This window comes from Pollicipes pollicipes, unplaced genomic scaffold, assembly GCF_011947565.3.
Source record: "Pollicipes pollicipes isolate AB1234 unplaced genomic scaffold, Ppol_2.1 Scaffold_4740;HRSCAF=5597_pilon_pilon_pilon, whole genome shotgun sequence".
NCBI lineage: Eukaryota > Metazoa > Arthropoda > Thecostraca > Pollicipedomorpha > Pollicipedidae > Pollicipes > Pollicipes pollicipes.
In genome coordinates, this window is record NW_023596545.1 from 11,232,476 (window position 1) to 11,254,376 (window position 21,901).

A 21,901-nucleotide genomic window follows, 5' to 3' on the forward strand; every position below is an offset into this window, starting at 1 on the left:
TGCTATATTGCGTCAAAACAAGTCATTTGCTCACAAGCCATATTGCAACATGACGCGTTCACCTTCCGTACGAATGCCGCCTCACATGCACACTCGTCCAATTGGCAGCTGTCCTTGGACATCACGCGCGTGTCGGCCACCCCACCTTGCCGCCGCGCCTGGTCTGCGCTAACGCCCCGACGCGCGACGGCGCTGCGGGCCCGCCGGCTACGACACACAGCCCGACGCACGCCCTGCCGCCGACCGCGGGCGTCTGGAGCCGGGGCCACGAGCCACCGGGCAGGCCGGCCGCCGGTCCCAAGGCGGGTCCGACGGCGGTCCGCGCCGCCGCCAGAGGTGGTCTCCGGTGCAGTGAGGACGCGTCGCGCCGCCCGGCCCGGCTCTCCCCATGCGGCAGAGTCCGTCTCAAGGGCTGGGTGTCCCGCGGCGCCGCGCTGACCCACGGACGAGCGGCGCCACCGCACGCACACCCTGCACTCCCCTCTTGCAGCCGCCTGCCATCAGCACGGCAGCAGCAGCCGACAACGAAGGTCAGGCTGGGACAGCTGCATGAGCTCCGCTCCAGTGCGTTGCACACGGCGGGACGAAAACGACGGGCGCACGTACTGTACAGCCGCTGCCAGCTGACGGCGGGATGAGGCTAAGACAGCTGAATGCTCTCCAGCACGGATATGAGCTCCTGGTAGCGGAAGGCTTCCGGCTGCGTGGTGAACTGGTCCAGCAGCTGGCGGCGCCTCTCGCTCGGCCGGCAGTAATACAGCTGCATCTCGTTCGCCAGGCACTGCGCCTCGCTGGCGTTCTGACGGGGTGGGCCAGGTGTTGGGGCACGCATCGCCAGCGGCGCACAGCAGACATTCAGTGAGTCACACAAAAATGGAGCGTCAGCCCACAATGAATTTTCGCACAGACGTGCAGGGGCCTGTCGGACCTCGACTCCCAACACAGCACCTTACAGGGTGTTCTGAGAAAATTCTGAGGAGTCGGATCGATCGCATGATCCGCTGTATGACTCACTTTCCACATCTGACGCAATGGGGCAGCGCTTCATGGCCAGGAAGAAGCAGCCGCTCACGACAGCCCGGTAAGACCAAAAAGCGCTCACGGAACGCTGACACAAACCGGCAGTTACACATCAGCCGACGGAGAAGCAGGCGCCGCACCGCTTGTCGACATGCGACCCGTCGACATGACAACAACATCCTGTTGGACTAGCAAATGACGGTCCGTCTCCCCCCCCCCCCGCAAGGGATCAAGTCACGTCCATGTGTCGCCCGCACGCCGGCGGCATGCACCAGCGTCCCTGCCATCGTCCGATGCCCCCTCTGTGCGGACGGGCACCACTTACCAGCACGGTGCTGTCGTACTCTGCCGCCATCAGCACCACACCCTTGCTCTCGGCCAGCTCCGGGTAGTGCACCATCGCCATGCACTCTGGTGCGTTTTCCTTGTAGGCCTGGCACACGAGGCATACGCGTCAGCTGGGCGGCAGGGCCGCGCGCGCCGCAGCCCACGTCCGCATCGACGGCCCAGTATTTGGGCGCAGTCCGCCACGTCTCAGCTCTGAAGTCTCACGCGATGCCTAGCGTGAGACTTCAGAGCTGGCACGTGACGGACGAACATCCGCCCCCCCCCCCCCCCCCCCAGTAAATGCATGGTGAGCGCATATTCACTATCAAGGAGAGCACCGTGGAGCCCCAACAGACGAACTTGCGTCGGAGGCGGTACATTCGGTGAATATGTCTGCTTTACCCAGACCCACCGCAAAATAACAGAATGCGACTGCGGAACACCTCCCTAGCCGCGGCAGCAGAAGGGCAGGTGACTTTTTGCCTTTGTCGCTGGAGACTAGATCGCAACATAATGGCAGCACGTGAGCGGATAGAAACGCTTCGAAGTGCCGATCACCTAAGTCACGAGAATGATGATGGCAAGTACGGTTTTGGAGGTCATCGATTGACATGATGCAGCCGCGACGCACCGAGCACAGGCCACTGACCACAGACCAGAGCACAGAACACAGAGCCGGCGACAGGTGCAGCGGCGGCACGGCCAGCCCGCGGCTCACCTGGTAATTGATGAGTGGCGTGAAGTGCGCCTCGTTCCCGGCGAACTGCGCTACCACAAACTCGTAGCCCTGGTCGCGTGGCAACGGGAACAAAAACTGCCGCACAAGCAGACCGGTCCAGTCGCACCTAGCGCAGCTCGGTTACGTGATCCGACGCTGCGCGCTACAACACGCCCTCCTTTCCAGCGACCCGCTGTCGGCTAGCGTGTTAGCACGCTAATGATGCTAATAATATTGCTGGTATCATACCGTTCGTGATCACGACGTTAGCTAAGAACTCGAGGTGACAAGGTAGTCGAGAATGACACCGGGTGAAAAGATGACACACGACCTTTGGTTCCGTGCGATTTTTTGACCCGGGAGCCAACTTTAATAAACTAAGCAGCCCATCGCACACTCGTCTTAATCGATCTTGCGGTCGTCTCAAAACACTACTTGGCAAGTTACACGCGGAGTGAGCGCACATGAAGTACGCCAGAAACTTACCGTCGGGTATTTCGCAGCATTTTGGGCGATATCTTGATAATCTTTCGCCGGTATCACCGCCGACACGCTGTCTTTCGTCTTGAAATACTCTGTCCACAGCTGACATGTAAACCGCACTTATGAGGCGGACGTACATCAAAACACATCCAACACAGAGCGTAGAACGAACACAGAATAAGTGGAATATTACTGGCATACCCAGTATGTCGCAAGGACGGACATATTCGACTTTCTTGCAGTGATTAACACAACCAATTATTATCAGTACTTCACCAAGGGCACACAAAACGGTACCACCCCGGCCACCCGCGAGGCAATACTCGGCAACGTGGCTGAGGGAGAGGTTGATATTTGTTCATGCCCCCGCACCTGCGCTCGTAATTTACTGCCCACTGCTCCTCCTCTCGCTCAAGGACCAGCCAAACAGCATCTCGCCAGACGCCTGTCCGCTTAGTATCGAGGCGCCTCGGTGTCGCCCCGTCGGCCGGGCAGGCCCGAATGTCAGGGTTCGAGCTCGAACGTCAGCGGATTGGAGGCCATCGACACGTGGGCGCGGACGCTGCCGAAGAGCCGGAGGGGTGGCACTGCGGGTGTACGTTTACGTCCTTGACACCTTAGACGATGAACTTCGAAACGATGGCCACTCCACACAACAGATCGTACGAAATGTTTGGACGCGGCCGGGCTCCCCTGCTCAGGCTCAGCTCAGACCCATTCACTCACCTTTCCGATCTCCTCGCTGGACTTGTCCTGGATCAGCTCCAACTTGAGAACATCGTTCAGCATCTGCCGTCACATGCGGCACACACTGTCAGTCCAACAGCCCATACGCGGGCGGTGCCGCTGTTGGCGGCTGGAAGGAAGGGGAGGGGGAGGAGTACAAGACACTTTGGCTGCTTCGCAAAAGTGGCCCTAGTTTCTCCTGAGGATTCAATCACAAAGCGTCAGCAAACGCATTACACATTAATCGGGCATGGTGACATGTCTGGGGACGTTCGTCATGTTCAAAATTGGTAGCGGTAATGTCACACGATTAAAATGTCCAACGTTTATAATACCCACAGTCCACGCTCCGCAATTATGCCCTAATGAGACAGACACAAGCCAAAGATCGTGATCGGAGGCCGAGCAGCATCCTGAAAACACGGTATTTGAGCTCGCCTGGCATTCACCTACGTTGCGGCAAACTAACGACACTTAACAAAGTAAGCTATGGGTTTAGCTCAATGTTGGATCACTGAACAATATCAAAACGTCACGATCATGACGACTACAAAGTACGCACATGTCGCACAAAGCTACACACCAGGGAGCTGGGTCCAGGAGTCACCAGTCACAGAGACGGGCCGTGATCATTGGTCACAGAGCCGGGCCGGGTTCACTGTCCACGGAGCCCGGCCAGGCCGGGCCGGGGAGCGCAGACTCGCCTTAGGCTTGGCCTGGACCACCTCCGCGGCGGCCGGCTTCGGCGCCTTCACGGAGAAGGAGCGGGCGGCGGCCGAGTCTTGGGTGGCGCGGTCGCGCTCGCTCTTCTCCTGCACTCTCCGCTCCAGCTCCTCGGCGGATGTTCTGCAGAGGAGAACGGCACCGGGTGACGGCAGCCACGTGCGGCAGCCCATTCAGTGACAGCAGACTTGAAGATGGGCGGCACAGAACATTCATCTTCACCTCTAAACGTACTGGTGGCGGCAAAACGGGAGGTGACTCGAGAGAAACGTACATGAACAGAAACATGGCAAATGCAGCGGGCACTGCCATAATTATATGGCTTTACAACCGCACAGGTAACATCGTTCACATATGTCTGAAATTGCCAAAAGAGGAAATAAGCAATCCAAGTGTCTTAGTGTATCTGAATATTTACATATAATACTCACTGTTGGAGCTTGGCAATCTTCTCGGCATATTTAGAGAAATAAGGATTTTCATTTTTCAGTTTCTCTATATATTCTTCTGCCATTGTGGGCGTGGTATGTATCAAGCGAGGAGCAGGTAAACGAGGGAGAATGTTAGCAGTCCGGAGCCGCGCAGTCTGGCGCAAGGTCTGGACAAACATCCACCTCATTCTGAAAACCACATGTACTTGTTATTTAGTCTCTTGCTAGGAATCCATGGACAAAATTTTTTGAGGATGCCAGGTTGCTTTGTAAATTTAGGAGAAAAACAAAATACCAATTCAAAAAGTGCAGCCAGGCCTATCTGTCATCTCCAGTAGTGACAAACATGACTGTGAATGCAGTCATAGATCAGCTCACAGATCAACAGCAAGCAATCAACCACTAGTACCACAAGGAACATTACAGGTTAAAACATGGTCAGTAAGTGGTAAATGTTGCAGCTGCGCTTGACAGTTCTTCCTGCCTGGGATACTTTTCACACCCTGCCTTAAAGACATCAGAAACCCCCATAACAGCATGACCCTCATGCTGCAGAAGTAGCATTTCAGCTTCTGAACTATGACATGAACTATGACAGATTGTCTACTTGGGCCTTGGGCCTGCTTGGGCCATACTCAGTCTTAGAGGGCTTTATTACTTGCTGCCAGGTTAAGCCTAGGTCTGCCTGGGCTGCCCATCTGCCTATGTAGGACAAGGTAGGCCTACCCAGACATGTTGTATCAATTTATTCTGTGTTGAGTGCACCACACGCTCAAGATCACACCGATGTGATGCCTAGACCTTTCGAACACCTATCCAAGGTGACTTTGGGGAGTCCCTCTATGTAGGCATGGACCATAGCTGTACATAGGTTTCAGGTCAGAGGATGTTGTCTACATGGGCTTGGAACACATACCTACCTAAACCCTTTTTGAGTCCCACCATATCATGGATTTTGGCCCCACCTCCACCTGTCATGATTGGGACTTTACAACATGCTCAGCTGCTGAGGCTATGTGGAGTCACCTGGCTCTTATCCTGCCAGGAAGGGTGGGCACAAGAAATTAAGCACTGTACCTCTGGTTTCCCAGATGTGTGGTGGTTGACAGGTATGCATTAACTTATGCAATATAAGCAACATCTCTACCAGCTCTTGGTATACCAGGCACTCTACTGACATCTTTCAGGCCTCAATTTCCTCAGATTTTGAGGTTTGCTGCTCAATATGCCTGGACTTCCCACGATCTGCATAAATGGGACATCTGTCCCTTTATTCAGCTTCCCCCCATAGGATTTGGAATACTTGGGCTTGCTTGGGGTTGGTGCATGCTCATTTGCCACCTCTACCCACAAATATCATATGGTATATTTGGGACATCCAGGATTGAGGCTCCTACCAACATAAGCTTATGGCAGCAATATGCTTTACCTGATGTATCACATAACTAGCAGTTTGGGGTGCTTGACTGCCAAGGCCAAGGATATAACCCTACCCTGACTCTAGGGTATCCCTCCTCTGAACTTCGCTCTTCCCTGAAATAATAAATGCCCAATTGCACTTCTGCATGCTGAACTTCTGAATGTTGAGTTAGGTCAAACTTAAATATATATATATATATATATACCAGATAACACACCATGTGTAGTGTATTTAATGATGCACAACATAACCCAGCCAATGGCAGACCTCCCATTTCCTAAAATAGCCACACCAATGGAAGCTGGTGAGCATATCATAATATACTGGTGTCAGTAGATGCATCAGACATTACATAATACCGCTAGATCCCTTCTTTCAATTTATGAGGTACATCATGACAGTGAATGTTTTTCTTCACACCTGTCAATTGTCAGCGGTATCTTCGAAGGTCCAGGACATTTTTAACCACCTGAATCAATCAAATCTAGCACGAAAATCGTCCAATGTGACTATCAATAAATGTAAAAGATATTTATGGATGCCCCCAGCACCTTTGGTTAACTCTATGTGCCATGAAATGACAATCAGCAGCGTCCCCTCTCTCACACGCTAGACAGCCTTGCTCACACCCCACCTAACCAGCGCGCGTCAACAGGCGCATGAAAATGAGGTGCGACAATCAGCTGACTCTGAATCTCATGGGGGGGGAGGGGGGAGGGGGGCTGGAAGCACTTCTAGCTGATTGTCCATTGACGTCACAAAGCCAAGAAATAATCGCTATCCAGGGAAAGTTTCACAGAGTACCGTAGGGCACGGAGCCAGACGGGATCACACGAAACTTGGCAGAGCGTACATTATCGAACAGGATCGGATGGAACCGTATTGAGCGTAATGAAACCAGACGAGGTCGGATGACACCGGATGTGACCGACAGAAAACAGACGGGACAAAACGGAGGCAGACTGAACCGGACGGCGCTGGATGGAATGCGATGAGCCCAGATCGGACGGAACAAGATCGGAAGAAAAAGTCCTAACCGGACAAGGCGGCAAGAGACTGGTCGGCCTTAAACGGGACCTGGCGCGGTGGGACGGAACCTGAAGGAACTGGATATGACTGGGCGTCACTAGAAAGTGATGGACAGGATTGGAAGGAACCGAATGGTACCAAACCAAGGCGGACGGAACCGGATGGGACCAAACGGTGCTGGAACGGAACAGGAAAGAACCAAATGAGGCCAGATAAAACCGCACTTACCGGACGGGACCACACGGGCCTGGTCTGGCCCCGGCCTGCCCCCATTCTAGTCGCACCCAGTCCGTTCCCCGTGGTCACGTCCCTTGCCGTCCGATCCCGTCCCATCGTGTTAAGTCCTGCGTCGCCCCGTCGGGCTGTGTCCGGCTCTAGGTCTCGTCCGGTTCCACCTGATCTACCAGATGTCGTCTTCATCCAGAACCGTACAGAACCATCTAGGCCCATCTAGTCTTATCATGTTCCTTCCGGTGCCGTCCAGCCTCGTCACGTTCCAGTCTGCTCCGTCTGGTCTCGTTCTGTAACGCCCGAATTCATTCAGTAACATCCGTGATCATCCTCTCTCGCGAGAGGGAGCCACTGGTGCGTACCAGACTCGAAGGAAGCACGCGCTTAAAGAATGTGGGTGGGAAAGAGGGTAAAAGCACCACGGGCCAGCACACCCATGTCTCGTGTGAAGGAGGCACCAGCTGTATAACATGTAAAAATAACATTTCGCGGAACATAAAATGCGGATTTGCGGTCATAGATACAAAATGGTGTATAATCAGATCCGCACCAAAAAAGTGTCAGTAAGAGGACCCCCACATGCAGCCGAGCGACGAATCACAGAAAACTGATGAGCGGCGGAGGAGAGTGGCTGATGGAGACGGTGTGGCGCGCTCTGTCGCCCCCCCCCCCCCTTGGTCAGTGGCGGGTTCAGAGGGGGAGGGCATGGAACCATGCCCTTCCCCTTGAAGCGAATTGGCGAATAATCAAAATAGAATGGTGTTGGGGCATTTAACTCCTCATTTCGGATGGCCATTGTCTTAATCTCCATTATGTACCAAATTTCAAGGGCACTACAAATGCTCCCAAGTTCATAGCAGTTGTAGCGCAATAGATGGCGCTAGTTACCGGCTCTGTCGCGCGTCAGAAGCAGCAGACACCGCAGTGCCGCGCCAACATGCATGCGAAGGTTCTGCTAATATTACGCATATCTGTTTCGCTCTCTGCAGGAAACCAGGATCTTGTTTATATTTTGAGAAGTTGCTGTTACATAGGCCAATTGTAGTACCACCGATCATGTGTTGGGCGTTGGTTTTTGGCACACCAAAAGACAAGGAGCGACGCCCTTGCCTGTAAGACAATATCACTGTTCCACTAGCCTGCATCTTAAATCACTTCAATTTCAAACATAGCGCATACAACCATCCCTTGACAGTGCTTATATATGAAATCATGCTCATGCTTATGCTCTATCTCATTTTAAAAATACGTCTTAAACACTATCAATGTTCAGAGCCTCAATGTTTATTTTATTAATGAGACATCACGGTATAAATGAAGGCCATGTGAAACAGTCATGATCACTCTCTTTAAGTGCGCGAAGAGAGTGACCAGATACTGTTCCCTGCGCCAGTTTACACGCTCCTGGTAATACAGACCGCACCACCCCGCAAAAGCTCTCCACGGTCCACGCATTCGTGATGTCCGAGCGCGCACCTCGCCCACACGCATCCCAACAAGCCTTAATAGTCATAAAATAACCGATGGTCGCAGTACCGATACTTTCATCACACTCTGGACACGGCGCGCTATAACAGGGACGTCGCCATAAAACAAGAGCGCCGACACGTGCCGGCGGCAGAGGGCGCCTCAACGCTGGCAGAGCGCCGTCCGGGCAGTGGAGGGCGTCCTCTGGCAATAACGCAGTGCTGACGTGGAACACTTCACTGTCCGCGCACCGCCAGTGACTTGTCCATAAACTTCTTTCGGGAGAAGCAGAGCCACCACTTGGAGGGCTTGCCGTCGTCGGTGCTGAACACCTTCTCGCAGATGCGGAGGCCGGTCTCCTGGCGCAGCTGAGTCAAGTACTGGCGCATCTGGTCTGTAACACCACAGTCCCATTCATGATAGTGCTGTGGCGCCAGCTCATCTGCTCTGTCCAAGCGTCAACACATAATCAATCGAGGCTACGAGCATCCAAATAGCAATTCCGCCACTTTCAGCAACTGCGTGCTTTTTTGTACCGAAAACACTTCACGGTGAAAGACAGCATAAATCACCACTTCCCAGTGTTTTTCATGCAGGTCAATAGTAAAATATGCGCATCTGGACTATCACAAGGACGTGGAGTACGTGAAATCACGACTTCAACGCACAATGTAAGATTACTTCTGTCTCTGCACCCGCCAAACCCACAGCAAAGCGTAGGTCGGGCGAGAAATTGCCACCGGCATTCAGGCTGGGGGGAGGTCTGCGTCGGTATAGAGGTCAGCCGTCGCATTCGGCTGGCACGGCGGTGACCTCTCACTGACCGGCCTCGGCGTCGTCCTTGGGCTTGCCGTACACGGCGTTCAGCGGGAAGCCCGCGTCTCCGGGAATGTCGAACCGCGAGATGGCCAGCGTGTACATCTCCTGCTGGGCGGCGTTCTTGTTGGCGCACTTCTGCAGCCGCTTCAGGCACTCGGTGATGTACAGCGTGATGTAGATCAGCGTGCGGTCCGCCTCGCCCTGGCGGGACAGAAGCGGGCGTGGTGATGCGGGCAGGGTGGGTTACGTCAGATGCTGGATCACCTCACGCTGCAGACGACACACAGCACTCTGACTGTTGTGCACAGCCACAGCAGTCAGACTGAGTGACTGCTGACTGAGTGACTGTCTGACAGCCACAGCAGTCAGATGCTCACTCTGGCCATTGTGCACAGCCACAGCGCCGCTGTGCAGTGGACCAATGTGGCGGGTCTCAGCCCACCTTGATCTCGTACGTCCTGAAGAACACGTTGGCCTTGAAGTAGCCGATGGCCTCGTCGATGATGTCGGCGTCGCCGGTCTCGCGCGGCGCCGGGCCGCGGTACTGCGTGCGCAGCGGCAGCACAGCCATGTTGGCCAGCAGCACCGGCGGGCTCGTGTACTGCGAGTGGTACGCCTGCGGAAGAGGACGACCGCACTCTCAGAGCCCACATAGCATCGCCGACATTTCAGTGTAATTTGGGGTATTTGAGATCCATTAGCTACAAGATGACAGCAGCCCTGCATGTCTTTCAAAAACAAAATGCTTCATGAATACCCGACTAGCAAATTTCTCCCATTAGCATAAGAGAGAAAAACACTGGCAGGTCCTGGAGCTTTCCCAGAGTTTATGCATCTTGCTAGGGGCCCAAACTCCAAAGGATGCTCATTCCATAGTCGCGGGGGAGATGGACAGAGCGCGGTGAAAATGCTGTAGGTTTGAATCTGCGTGTTCAGGAGTTTTGAGTTCTTTGTAAATATGAATGCTAAAGGAGCCAGTGCTGAAGTCTTACAGGATGCTTGTCACATAGGTGGGATGCTACATAATGCATGACTGAACACAACATGAGTGACGGCTTCATCCTCTCTGAGGGTGCACAACTGAATGCAAAGGCAGTGTCAAATACCTGGTGTTCATTAATATGGGTAGCTCAATGCCCACAAATTCATGCATGGACAAGCTACACATTTTGATGTCAAAATTGATTGTCATATAGTCCCATAAGCACCACTGATATGATACTGAGGTATGCAACACGTTTCTAACAATTTGGGTTAGAGCCATGCTGAGAAGAGAACGCAATAATATGCATAATACAATTATGGTTGAAATGTGACAGCTTTGCAAGTCCTTTGCAATGTTTTAGGTGTAGGAAATTTGCACACAAGTGCTGCATTGGAAAGGCTGACATATTTATTATAAATGATAGGCATTTGAACCAACTGCTTCCTTGTGATCAACCATATCCTAAACATAGATGTTCCAACAAGCATTTAAACACACATAATATGCCCAATGATCCCTGAATGATTCAATAATACAGCTAGAGGGACTTGATCAGGGGTACTGAATTAAAGGATCTCATTCACTTATATGTGGCTGTGTGCTATCAATCAAAACATTTTAATCATTTTACGCAAATGGCTGAGAGCTCGCACAACCCTGAATCAACTGCAGAATTTCGAAGCTAAGCCTTGTGCCCCTAAAGTGTGACATTGTGCTTGGTGTGATCCATCCTGCCCTCTGATACCACCTGACCTTTAGCCAAGCCCCTCCTACCACCAGCAGCAGGCCATACCTATCAAGGGCAATCCCCAAATTCAGCAATGTTTGGACACATGAACTTTTGAATGGGCAGTTTTATAGGGTCAGAGCTCAACTGGTTGGAGCTGCAATGTCACAATGACAGAGGTGAGCTGACAGATTAAATAAAATGGCATAACAAAAAACCATCATTGCCCACTCCTGCAACTTCCAAGGACTCAAGGATTACAATAGTCCCTGAGCCAGTGGTTTTAGACTAGCAGTATGAGTTCACCTCAGTACAACATCTAATGTATTACACAGTACTTGTTGAATACACTAACAATGTAACACCAAAGCCATGTCAGGTTACAACCTATAGCAAGATTCAGCAACATTTTGAAACCAGAGACAGCACAACCTGGTTAAAGATAAGGAGAAGTAAAAAAATGCAAGATTTAAAAAAAAAATTTGCTGTTAAACAACATCACATTATTCTTAATTGTAAAACTCAGGCGACAAGCATCTACATTGCCTCCGCCTTATCTACCATCCCTTAAAAGGATGTGATGCTGCTTCAGTACCAGGCATTACAGCCATCCAACATTTTGCAACATCTTTCCCGGGTTTGTATGCTAGAAGCTGTGTGTTTCAAGTTACTACTTTGTACAGGTTAACAACAGCCTAGGATTTGTGTCTAGTGATGTGGCTTGTATATCACAAGTTATGGATGGTCATGCAGACATGGGCACAACAGCTGCTATTCATTTGTTGACCTTATTTGTGTCAGAGCAGACATGGTGCATAACATTCAAATCAAAATGTAAGCATATTTCAATGTAAATGCATACACAATTGTGTGATAGCAACACAATAAAACAAACTGTCAAAAACACACTTATAACTAAGCCCAACTGAACACTAACGTCAAAACAGACAGCAATATGGGGAGGGCAGGTAGAATGCTTGAATGACTCACCGGCATATTTCGAAGCTAAATGTACCGTTTGACAAAGATTTGGTGCGTGTCACACCAAACCACAGTTCTACTGAATGTTCTCTCGTGATCACTCCTAGCCGACTTCCGTAGGCACGTATGTCGGTTAGAAACGCTCCCAGCAATCAATCCCAGCCCGATAACCGGCGTCCCACCCTTCGTCTTATCCAGTGCCCAATGGCCATACGAGACGCCTTATCGCCCTCAACAAACTCGGGCGAGGCCGACTCATGCCCTGTTCGCACTTATTCTTCGCCATTGTTATCGTGCAGGTCACGTATACCCATTGGTTAAGACTGAAAGGTGATTGGACCTGTTTCGTATTTTGGCTAATATAAACAGCAAACGCTTGCTTGGAACAAGTTGAAAATATAAGCTACCAAATTCCTGCCATATTGCATAAAATCCATGATGTGGAGTAGTTTTGTGGGCGAGCTGCTCGTCTCCAGTTTGCTTCCATATCGCTTGCTTAAATCAAAACACGGAAAGTAGCCCCGTCGCTTCCCGAAAGGTCCTGAGTTTTGCAATTTGCATCCCCAAAAATGTAGATGGTGATTATGTTCCCCTGCACAGATATCGAATTTCAAAGTGATTGTGGGAGCAGAGTCGTGGAATCGGCGGAAAGTGGTTCGGCTGAATAAAAAACTTATCGGATTTCACCCAAGAGTACAGGAAGTGGGCGACGCAGAGTGCGTGTCTTTCCATCCTGGGTTTCAATTACCCGAAAGGCTCCTCGAGCGATGGCACCAACGAAGCGCCCGACTGTAGTGCTCAAAAGGCCCAAAAGGCTGGTCGGATCTTGTTTTCAGGGGACCCCGATTTCGGGGCCTTGCCCTCGAATGTCAAGCAGAGTGTCCATGCAACAACGCAAGTCTTTATGTCGCCCATATCCCGGCTCCGTTTCTGTCTGGATTGACCTTGTTGCTGATTTTTCACCAACAGCAACAAGGTCAATGCTTCCCTATGCTGAATGCCCCCTCCCCCCCCCCCCACCAAAATGCCCCTCTGGGACCCCTCAATGTGTGGCCAAGATGCAACACGGAGATAAAGAAACATATCTACATTATTTTCGCTTTTTGTACACCATTGGGTGGGGAGAGTGGGTTGAGGTGCGTCATGTCCAAGAATTATCAGGGTGATTTATTCCAAATCGGTGCGATGTGTCAGCCTTGAGTCTCCCAGCTAACGCACAGCGACTCCCTCTACCCTTCACTTTACTTCCCACCACATACGCGTAAGCGTCTCGGAATAAGAGGGACAAACGTTCTTTTCGCATATCGCTAAAAAACATAGCAATCGATGTAAATATGTGTTTAAGGGCTTACAACATAACAAGGCCAATCTAAATGCTTAATTGAGTTGAAGTGGCGAAGGCAGGGAAAAGGAGGCACAGGGGACATATGCCTCTCCCCCCACACCCTAGGCTCCGAGGGGCCCTTTAGACCCTCGACACCGACGATTAAGGGCGCAGTTGAGCGCCCGAAGGTTCTGAAAGGCTGGCCGGAGGTCGTATTCTGGGGACCCAGCCTGCAGGGCCGGGAGCACCAATGCCAGAAAAATGAACCCTCGCCCCAATCGGGGGCCTCCTGAATTGATAAGGACCTATATGTCGGTCAGACACCGTTAATACCGCACCATCGGCTCCGCGTCGGCATGGGCCTAAGAGCCCATTCCTTTAGCAAGAACAAGGGGGGGGGGGGGCAGCGATTTACATTGGTCGGGCTCCCAGCGTCTGTCAGCGACCCACAGCACTTAACAGGGGCCCTGCGATGGTAAAGGGCCGAGTCAGCCAGAGGCAGCCACCGAGACCGACGATCAAGGGCCCAATTGGGGAGGGGGGGGGGGGGGATTAAGGACACGAGGCGGCGGCCGGAGCCTTCTTCAGGCGCTCGGGCTTGTCGGGACGGAGCCTTGAATGACAGTCAGACGGCCTTTTGCGCCGATCGGGGACCCCCGAGCCGATAAGGGCCTATATGTCAGTCAGGTTCTACCAATACCACACAGTCGGCTCTGGGTTGGTATGGGCCTGAGGGCCCACTTTCCAAGCAGCGACAAAGCCGGGGCTGGCGATTTACACTGGTCGAGGGACCTGTATCCGTCAGGGGCCCACAGTGCCTACCAGGAGGTTCTGTGTTGGCAGGGGCTACATAGTCCATCAAGGGTAGTATTCAATGGGGCCAGAAGAGGAGGTCGAAGAGTCCACCGCAATTGACCACCAAGAGCCTGATTGGGGGGGGGGGGGGCATGAGTGTCTGAACGGCTGGCTGAAGGTCACATAAGGAATTTGGGCTCGTGGGCGGTGACTTTAAATAACCGCTGAGACCCATGAGACAAAGCGGGCATCTATGTCAGCCAGAGACCGCTAACACCGAACAGTTGGCTCCGCGTAGGTCTAAACCCTGGGAGCCCACTTCCCAAGCAAGAGCAAAGCTGGGCCCGCGATTACGGTGTATAACTGGGGGTCATGTGTTGGCAGGTGGCCCCGAGTCTGTCACGGGCTTTGAGGAGACTCGACGAGGAGCCGAAGGGCCCCTCGAAACCAAAGATGAAGGGCACTATGGAAGGCTTAAGGGGCCGAAGGGGCCGACGGACTGGCCGTAGGTCACAACAAAGACGGCCCCTGCCTGCCATGCTGTGACTTCAAGTGCCAGTCAGAGGGCCTCTTGCATCGATTGGGGATTCTTGGGACAGTGCGGGTTCTATTTTGGCTAGAAATCACCAAAGCCGAACAGCCTGCTCCGTGTCGGTCTGAGCCCTGCGCGCTCACTTCCCAAGCACGAGCTTGGCCGTGCCCGCGATGTGCATTGATCGGGTTCTCTGAAACAATGAGGGTATCGGTCAGGGGCCGTAGTGCCTAACAGGGGTCTTGTTTCGATAAGGGGTCTCAAAACGTCAGAGACTGTGTTTGAGGGGGTCAGAATAGGAGCCCCAAGAATCCCTCGGGACCAAAGAACAAGTACCGATTCGACGGTTGAAGGGCCAGGAGGAATGGCTGCAGGTCACATTAAAGACTTCCGCTCGTGGAACCGTTATCTCAAGCGTCAGATAGAAGGCTTCTTCCACCGATTGGGAACCAACGTTTCTCTCTTTCGGCTAGAAATCATCGACACCAAAAGGTCGTCTCCGTGTCCGTCTGAGCTCTGAGGGCACCTTTCCCAGGCAGGGACAAGGCCGAGCCTGCGATTTGCATTGGTCGGGGCCCCTGCAACAATGCGCGGCTCTTGTGTCGGTCAACGGTCCACAGTGCCCAACAGAGTGTTCTGTGTCAACCAGGGGCCTCGATTCGACCAGGAGAACATTTACAAAGTGCATTTGCGAGGAACATTGCATCATCTACAGGTTGAAGTAGAACATCCCCAGTAAAAAAGCAGGTTGTTTTTTTACTTCGATCCTGGCCTTCACTCCTGACCCTAGACCGATGGAATTTGTTGCAATCCTCAATTACATCGTTCGATTGTCAAACAACTATTTCAGAGATATTTGACTTCGTCTAACACAACGTTGTTGCAACAGATTGAATGATTTCATAAAAATGTCCTCCGCTGCTACACACGGCCTGAATTTGACCTGCCATGGATCAGCGACCTTATAATGTCATTGCCCTAGATCAAAATTTGTCCTTTTCAATTGCCTATATCTATGAAATTTTGCGCGGCTACACCACGCCGTTTGAAACTTATTTTGCGGAAACCTTCGGTGGCGGAGCAAATTGATCCGCACCCGAGCGCGTGTTGCGAACGCGCGCGTACTCCAGCCGAACTGGAATTATTGGTCCACCTGCGGCGATCAGGAATCTTATTGCGTCAATGAGGGCTCCTGCGTCAGTCCGGAGCCAAACTTACAGGTCAAAAAACCTCCCGCGTCAGCGAGGGGACCAATGCGGTGTGATGTACGTTTCTAAGGGCCTCTATATCAACCTGAGCACCCCGCCCCCACGTCGCCAGAATGGCAACCGGTAGGCACACCGCGCTGTGATAGAATGACGCTTTAACCATTGACGGGGAACGATAATGGGCCTCCTAGTTTTCTGATCCAGCGGGCTTCTAACCCAGAAAAAGTGAGGGGTCTCATAAGTGTTTAAAAGAGTGGGACAAAATTGGCTAAAAAATGAACAAGGCTAATCCATGTTTGCCTGGGCACGTTCATTCTTTTGCGGACTTGCCAAGTGCAACAGATTGCACCGAAAAGTTGTGAGCCTGCGTGCCCGCAATATAAGGTGCAAGAACAGCGATAGCCTAGTCTGCAGTTTCCGTAAAACCGAACGGCGTTGGTCATTGTAAGTACACCATCCGGCGGGTGCCGTGTGCGCGAGAGCGACCGTCATGAAATTATCATTCCGAGAGCCTTTCAAAACTGATCCGTGCCGTTTAAAGATTAGACTCGGGCATAGCTTTGTTTTAATGATGAGGCTGTCCTCTGAGCGTGTTGTGCTTCAGGATGCGCAATGCTGACTCTGCTGTGGGTCATCGATTGTTTGGAGAATTACATGCGGTGATTCGCCCCATCCTAAATGGGAACGTTGCCTGGAGCTTTTGAAGGTTCGCTGGCTGGTCCACGTCGATGTGGTCCTTGAAGTTACCCACCTATCATAAAGCGCATGGGCGACAGGTCGGGTGAGTGGGAGCACGGTAGCCTAAGCGTGATGTGGACTCCAGTGAAATCATTCTTCAACCACTTCAGGAAAGCCCGTGCTGTGTGCAACCGAACCCCGCCCTGGAGTTTCTCCTCGTCTCGACCAATGCCGTGAAGTCGCCATAGGGCCTCCTAGTGGATATCAAAGCGGTAGCGATGTAGCGTTGTGAGGCGGTATTAACAAGACACTCACTCTCGTCTTCAAAGGGGCAGTTCCTGTAGTGTTATGATTTGGCAAATGTGAAATCACCGGTGACAACCATGTTTCGCATCGCATCGCATGTTTTGTTTTTGGATGGCTATTCGGATGTCATCGCCGTCTTCATTGTGCGATAAATGCACTGGTTACTGTTCTTAATTTTTGTGTATTTTTGCATATACATATATGTATATATATATATATATATATATATATATATATATATATATATATATATATACATTGTACAGGAGACCATGCCGACGCTGGGAGACCCAGCTCAACTTTGGAGACCAGTCGTAAAACATACAAATCGGCATCTATGTTTGGGAGGTTTTGACAAGCTAAAACCGGTATCGGGATGCAACATACCGCATTTTCAGATATACGGCATATTGCAGTCTTAATACACCTGGATCGAAACAAAACATGCAGCAATATGCGGTGGCTGGTTTAATGGGGTTGGTTTTTATCAGAGTTTTATGAGGATTGGCCGTCATTTACCATGAACGTGAATGATGATGAATGAATTTGTTCGTCCCGGTGGCTCAGTTGGTTAGAGCGCCTGCCTTCCGATGCACCCACTCGTGGCGGGGTGGGTTCGAGTCGCTTTAGGGCGCTCGCTATTTGCGCTTGACAGGTATGGCCTGCGGCCGGTGGCAGCGGTCGCGCTAAAGGTCAGTTGACGTCAGAGGGCAGGACGGACCGTGCCGAGCATTGCGGCACTTTAAGCTTTCGCCACCAAATTCTGCCATTGACATGGAATTGCGCGATCGGATAGTAGGGGCCAGGGCTCACACAACAAGCACTGCTTAGCGTGAGATCTGATCCCAGAAATCCATCCATTCAAAGGGTTCGGATCAAATCTTTAAAAAAACATCATACTTCAAGAATATTGCGTAAACATCACCAACATTCCAGTTCAGGCTCCTTCGTCCTGTCACCGAATACACGGTACTGTGCTGGGAGACATATGGTAAAACATTGGTGGCAAAACCGAAGGTCTCGATAACACGTACAATTAAATGACATTGTTCAAAGGACACGTAAAGTTGATCAAATGGGAGAGCCGATGGGAGTTGTTGGGAGTTGCTCAAATGGGAGTTGCTCAAACGTGCGGGAGAGCGGAAGTCCCAAGACGACGTTTGTATTTTTAGACTTGTGAGAAGATTGCGGGTGCGCGCCAATGCTTAAATCCTAAAATCCGCGTGGTGTCCTGCTGCTGTTAAAAATTCCCCTTTAAGTTGGTATATGTGGCACCGTCCTCCATTGCCCCGCATTAGACCACCTTACCTCCTTCTGATGATGTGCATACTCTCCATAAATGAGCGTTTTCCAGCAGCTCATAAAACTGGTAACAAACGTACGTTTCGTTTTACCTTCCCTGAATATGCCTGGGCATCCCTTAAAGTCAGATACCTTACATACTGCGTTGTTCCATGTTCTTTCAGTCCATTAACACTTGTGTGTCCGACCCTTATCCCAGCTGGACACGCTGGGTTCTCGAAGGCTGACTAAGCTGCATGGGCCTGCTAGACTAAAACTGGACTAGCACGACCAATGCTGTGTAAATCACTCGATGGTGCGGAAGCATCCACCTGTTTACACAGCTTGCCATTCATAAGCGAGACTCTCAGTTCCAAACAAGTTGGTCTTTCACCTTTCTATAACTTCGCAAAAACCTGGCGTATTGTAAAACTGAGTACACGCAGACTTCTTCAACTAGGGGTGCCTGGGTGCGGGCACAATTCAAAAATGGAACCAAGCTAAGCGCGCAGCAGGTAACGCCCTGGATGCCGTAAAACAGTGTGACATGCTCTCGATCTTTTTACTTCTGCGCGCCCTCGTGGATTTTTTAAACTCTAGATCAAATCACGTACATATCAATGCATCGCGCATGTTATGAGGGCGTGGGGGGGGGGGGGCAGGAGCACCTACGCGAGCACACCTCTGTTAAATCAAGAACGTGCTACATACGGGGCGAACGTCATTCGATGCTTCGGGTATCCGCTCTCACGGCTATGACGGGAATGTGAGCATGACTTCACTTGCCTAACTGGGGATCAGAAGATGCAGGCATCGTTCTCCTCATTCGTGGTAAAATGGCTGCTCTCTTAGAAGTCGTGGGGAAAAAGTAGAAGAAAATAAGAATACCCTTATGCACAGAAGAGATTGAACTAGTAAAGGGAAAACGTACTCAAATTTCAGCCGCGGGCTTTCCTCAGTTAACGCACATAAAGCAAATATTACATTCAAATCATAAACGTCCTGCGGTAGAGAATTTTAGAAAAGTATCAACACTGCTCTCGGGCCGCATAATATCGAAAACTCTATTGAAGAGAAATTGCATTACCAAACGTTGTCATATCGGACAATTATTAAAAGGCTCCAAGAGGAAGTCGTGGTGTTCAGTAAATGTTGATTTTTATTATTTGAACCGATTCTTCGATTTTTAGCTAAGCAACATCTTTGAGTACTTGCAGGATGGATATTTTAAGCGAGTTTGTGTCGAAGATTTCCGTATAATGTGCGTTAGTGAAGTTGAGTCTTTATCCATCCATCCCTCCGAATCGAGCGCCTTCGTCACCTTTTTTGCATCTCGAATGCGCTCGTCAGAGCGCTTACGGACGGTGCGGCATGCCTCGTCAATGGAGGTGTTTGAGCCGTGTATGCATAGTTGGCAAGTGATGAGGTGAACGACGTATTTTGTGCGACACTTCCCTACCAGCCTCGCTATGCAGAACATGCCTTGCGTTTCCCAGCGGGATGGCGGATCGAGTGCTGAGGTGGTCAGGTGTCCAGCTGATGCTCGCGCTCTTCCAGGCAACGCGTACTGGTAACCCTGGCACTTTTTTTGGTGCGGCTACCTTCCTTGACAAAGTGCCGTCTATGAACGGAGGACTAAGGTATCTGGCGGCAATAGTTTTGAGTTGTGGGTTCGTGGATGTCTGCGTAAGTCGTGTGGAGCATGACTGCACAGAGAGAGAGAGAGAGGGAGAGAGAGAGAGAGAGAGAGAGAGAGAGAGAGAGAGAGAGAGAGAGAGAGAGAGAGAGAGAGAGAGAGAGAGAGAGAGAGAGAGAGAGAGAGAGAGAGAGAGAGAGAGAGAGAGAGATATATATATATATATATGTGTGTGTGTGTGTGTGTGCGTGTGTGTGTGTGTGTATATATATATATATATATATATATATATATATATATATATGCATATATATGTATGCATATATTTACTATATATTTATATATGTAATAATCTTATGTTGGTTGAATTATTCAACTCTGAGTCATCCTACACTGAATTATTCTTTGTTGAATTATCCGATGTTCATTCATCCCACGTTGGATCATCCCATGTTTAATCATCCTATGTTCACCACGACGCAAAACTGTGGGCGCCACATCCAACATTTACCCCATAGACAATACTGTCAAGGAACGTATCCTAAGCGATGTAAATGCCAGGGTTAACCACTACAGGTTGCCTGGAAGAGCGGTAAAACACTAGCTACGCGCCTGACAACCTCAGCACTTGACCTACCACCCTGCCCAGCTGGGAGGCGCCTGACAACCCCAGCACTTGACCTACCACCCTGCCCAGCTGGGAGGCGCCTGACGACCTCAGCACTTGACCTACCACCCTGCCCAGCTGGGAGGCGCCTGACAACCTCAGCACTTGACCTACCACCCTGCCCAGCTGGAAACGGACATGCGATAGCTGCACACTGGGGTGGGTGGGAAAGTGTCACGCACACAAACTGAGCACTTCATCACCTGCCAACTGTGCAAGACCTCCTTCAAGTACCCGCATTGGCGAGGCTTATTTCGCTTTTCTCGGGAACGCTTTTTTATTTCGCTTCGGGAACGCTTTAACGAGACCAGAAACTTTACCTTTGCAGACCAGAAACACTCCATTCGGTGATTTCTCGATTACCACCCATAATGCGGAAATAGTCGAAACAAGGTCGTCCAAGATGTTCATCTTGAAGACATGCAAAGACGATGCTGGGTCAAAAATCGCAGAATCAGTTCAAATAGAAACATCGGGCCTACACTGGACACCACAATTTCCTCCTGGAGCCTTTTGGTCCCTACAGTGGAGTTACTCGATATAATGCTACCCGAGAACAGTGCGTAATACTTTTCTAAAATGTCCTGCTGCAAGACGTTTGTGATTTGAACTGGACGTTCCCGCTGTATGCGTGTACTGAATAGAGCCCATGGCTGAAATATGGTATATATATATATATATATATATATATATATATATATATATATATATATGTGTGTGTGTGTGTGTGTGTGTGTGTGTGTGTGTGCGTTCGTGCGTGCGTGCGTGCGTGCGTGCGTGCGTGCGTGCGTGCGTGCGTGCGTGCGTGCGTGTGTGTGTGTGTGTGTGTGTCTGATCATGTACATAGTTTTGAAACGTCAAATAATTAACCATACGCAAACGCAACCTAACAGTGTGATAGCAATTTGCCTATACACATTCGCGTCTTGCACCGCTGCGTAATACAAACATCCGGAGGAAATCACTGACCATCTGACTATTTATTATACTGGTAGCAAATTAGAGCCACTATTGTCACTGATGAAATGTCACATATGAAATTACATAGCATACTCAAAAAGCATATCATGCGTGCAAACCAAACGGCGTGAAATATCAAACAGCTGTTGGCTACATTTGTCCTCGTCGAATTTCATGAAAAGAGACCGTTGGTGGGTAGAATCCAGCTTGCTAAGGGCCCTGCCAGCGGAGCGTTATACCGCTGGCCTCTGTGCTCAGCATTGCTGAATGCACGCTGGCCCTGGTCAGAGTGACGCATCATATCGTGACGCCTGTAGCACGCGCACGTGGCAGACCTGGTCGGAAGGGGGGGGGGGGGGGGCACAGCACGGGCCGTCGTTGTGTGAGCGGACCAGCTGCCGTCGAGCCGCATCGGCCCAGCAGAGGA

At 51.0% G+C, this 21,901-nt stretch overlaps 2 protein-coding genes across 8 annotated transcripts; both read right to left on the reverse strand.

The window, feature by feature from the left end:
* Positions 1 to 303: 303 nt before the first annotated feature.
* On the reverse strand, positions 304 to 6,963 carry LOC119098771 (ATP synthase mitochondrial F1 complex assembly factor 1). Of its 7 annotated transcripts, none has more exons than XM_037221807.1 (8): positions 6,946 to 6,963; positions 4,429 to 4,617; positions 3,979 to 4,120; positions 3,275 to 3,337; positions 2,552 to 2,650; positions 2,066 to 2,161; positions 1,346 to 1,453; positions 304 to 799 (listed from the first exon to the last, which is right to left on the reverse strand). In XM_037221807.1, the coding sequence occupies exons 2-8, from the start codon at positions 4,614 to 4,616 to the stop codon at positions 641 to 643; spliced, it is 855 nt and encodes a 284-aa protein (XP_037077702.1). In that variant the 5' UTR covers position 4,617; positions 6,946 to 6,963; the 3' UTR covers positions 304 to 640. The 7 variants fall into 7 exon arrangements, with proteins under 7 accessions (XP_037077702.1, XP_037077698.1, XP_037077701.1 ...); XM_037221803.1 differs by lacking the exon at positions 6,946 to 6,963 and adding an exon at positions 6,483 to 6,505; XM_037221806.1 differs by lacking the exon at positions 6,946 to 6,963 and adding an exon at positions 6,476 to 6,492.
* A 1,411-nt stretch (positions 6,964 to 8,374) lies between these two features.
* Positions 8,375 to 12,303, reverse strand: Arpc3A (Actin-related protein 2/3 complex, subunit 3A). The gene is made up of 4 exons (XM_037222591.1): positions 12,097 to 12,303; positions 9,837 to 10,010; positions 9,400 to 9,595; positions 8,375 to 8,969 (listed from the first exon to the last, which is right to left on the reverse strand). The coding sequence occupies exons 1-4, from the start codon at positions 12,100 to 12,102 to the stop codon at positions 8,812 to 8,814; spliced, it is 534 nt and encodes a 177-aa protein (XP_037078486.1). The 5' UTR covers positions 12,103 to 12,303; the 3' UTR covers positions 8,375 to 8,811.
* Between the last annotated feature and the right edge of the window lie 9,598 nt (positions 12,304 to 21,901).

Coding starts and splice junctions, on each gene's coding strand:
- Arpc3A (XM_037222591.1), bottom strand. Junction 9,596..9,836: donor TCAGGACGTACGAGATCAAG/GTGGGCTGAGAC, acceptor CTGTCCCGCCAG/GGCGAGGCGGACCGCACGCT. Junction 8,970..9,399: donor CAAGGACGACGCCGAGGCCG/GTCAGTGAGAGG, acceptor GTGGTGTTACAG/ACCAGATGCGCCAGTACTTG.
- LOC119098771 (XM_037221800.1), bottom strand. CDS start 6,422: ATGGCACATAGAGTTAACCAAAG. Junction 4,121..4,428: donor AAGATTGCCAAGCTCCAACA/GTGAGTATTATA, acceptor TCTCCTCTGCAG/AACATCCGCCGAGGAGCTGG. Junction 3,338..3,978: donor TGGTCCAGGCCAAGCCTAAG/GCGAGTCTGCGC, acceptor ATGTGACGGCAG/ATGCTGAACGATGTTCTCAA.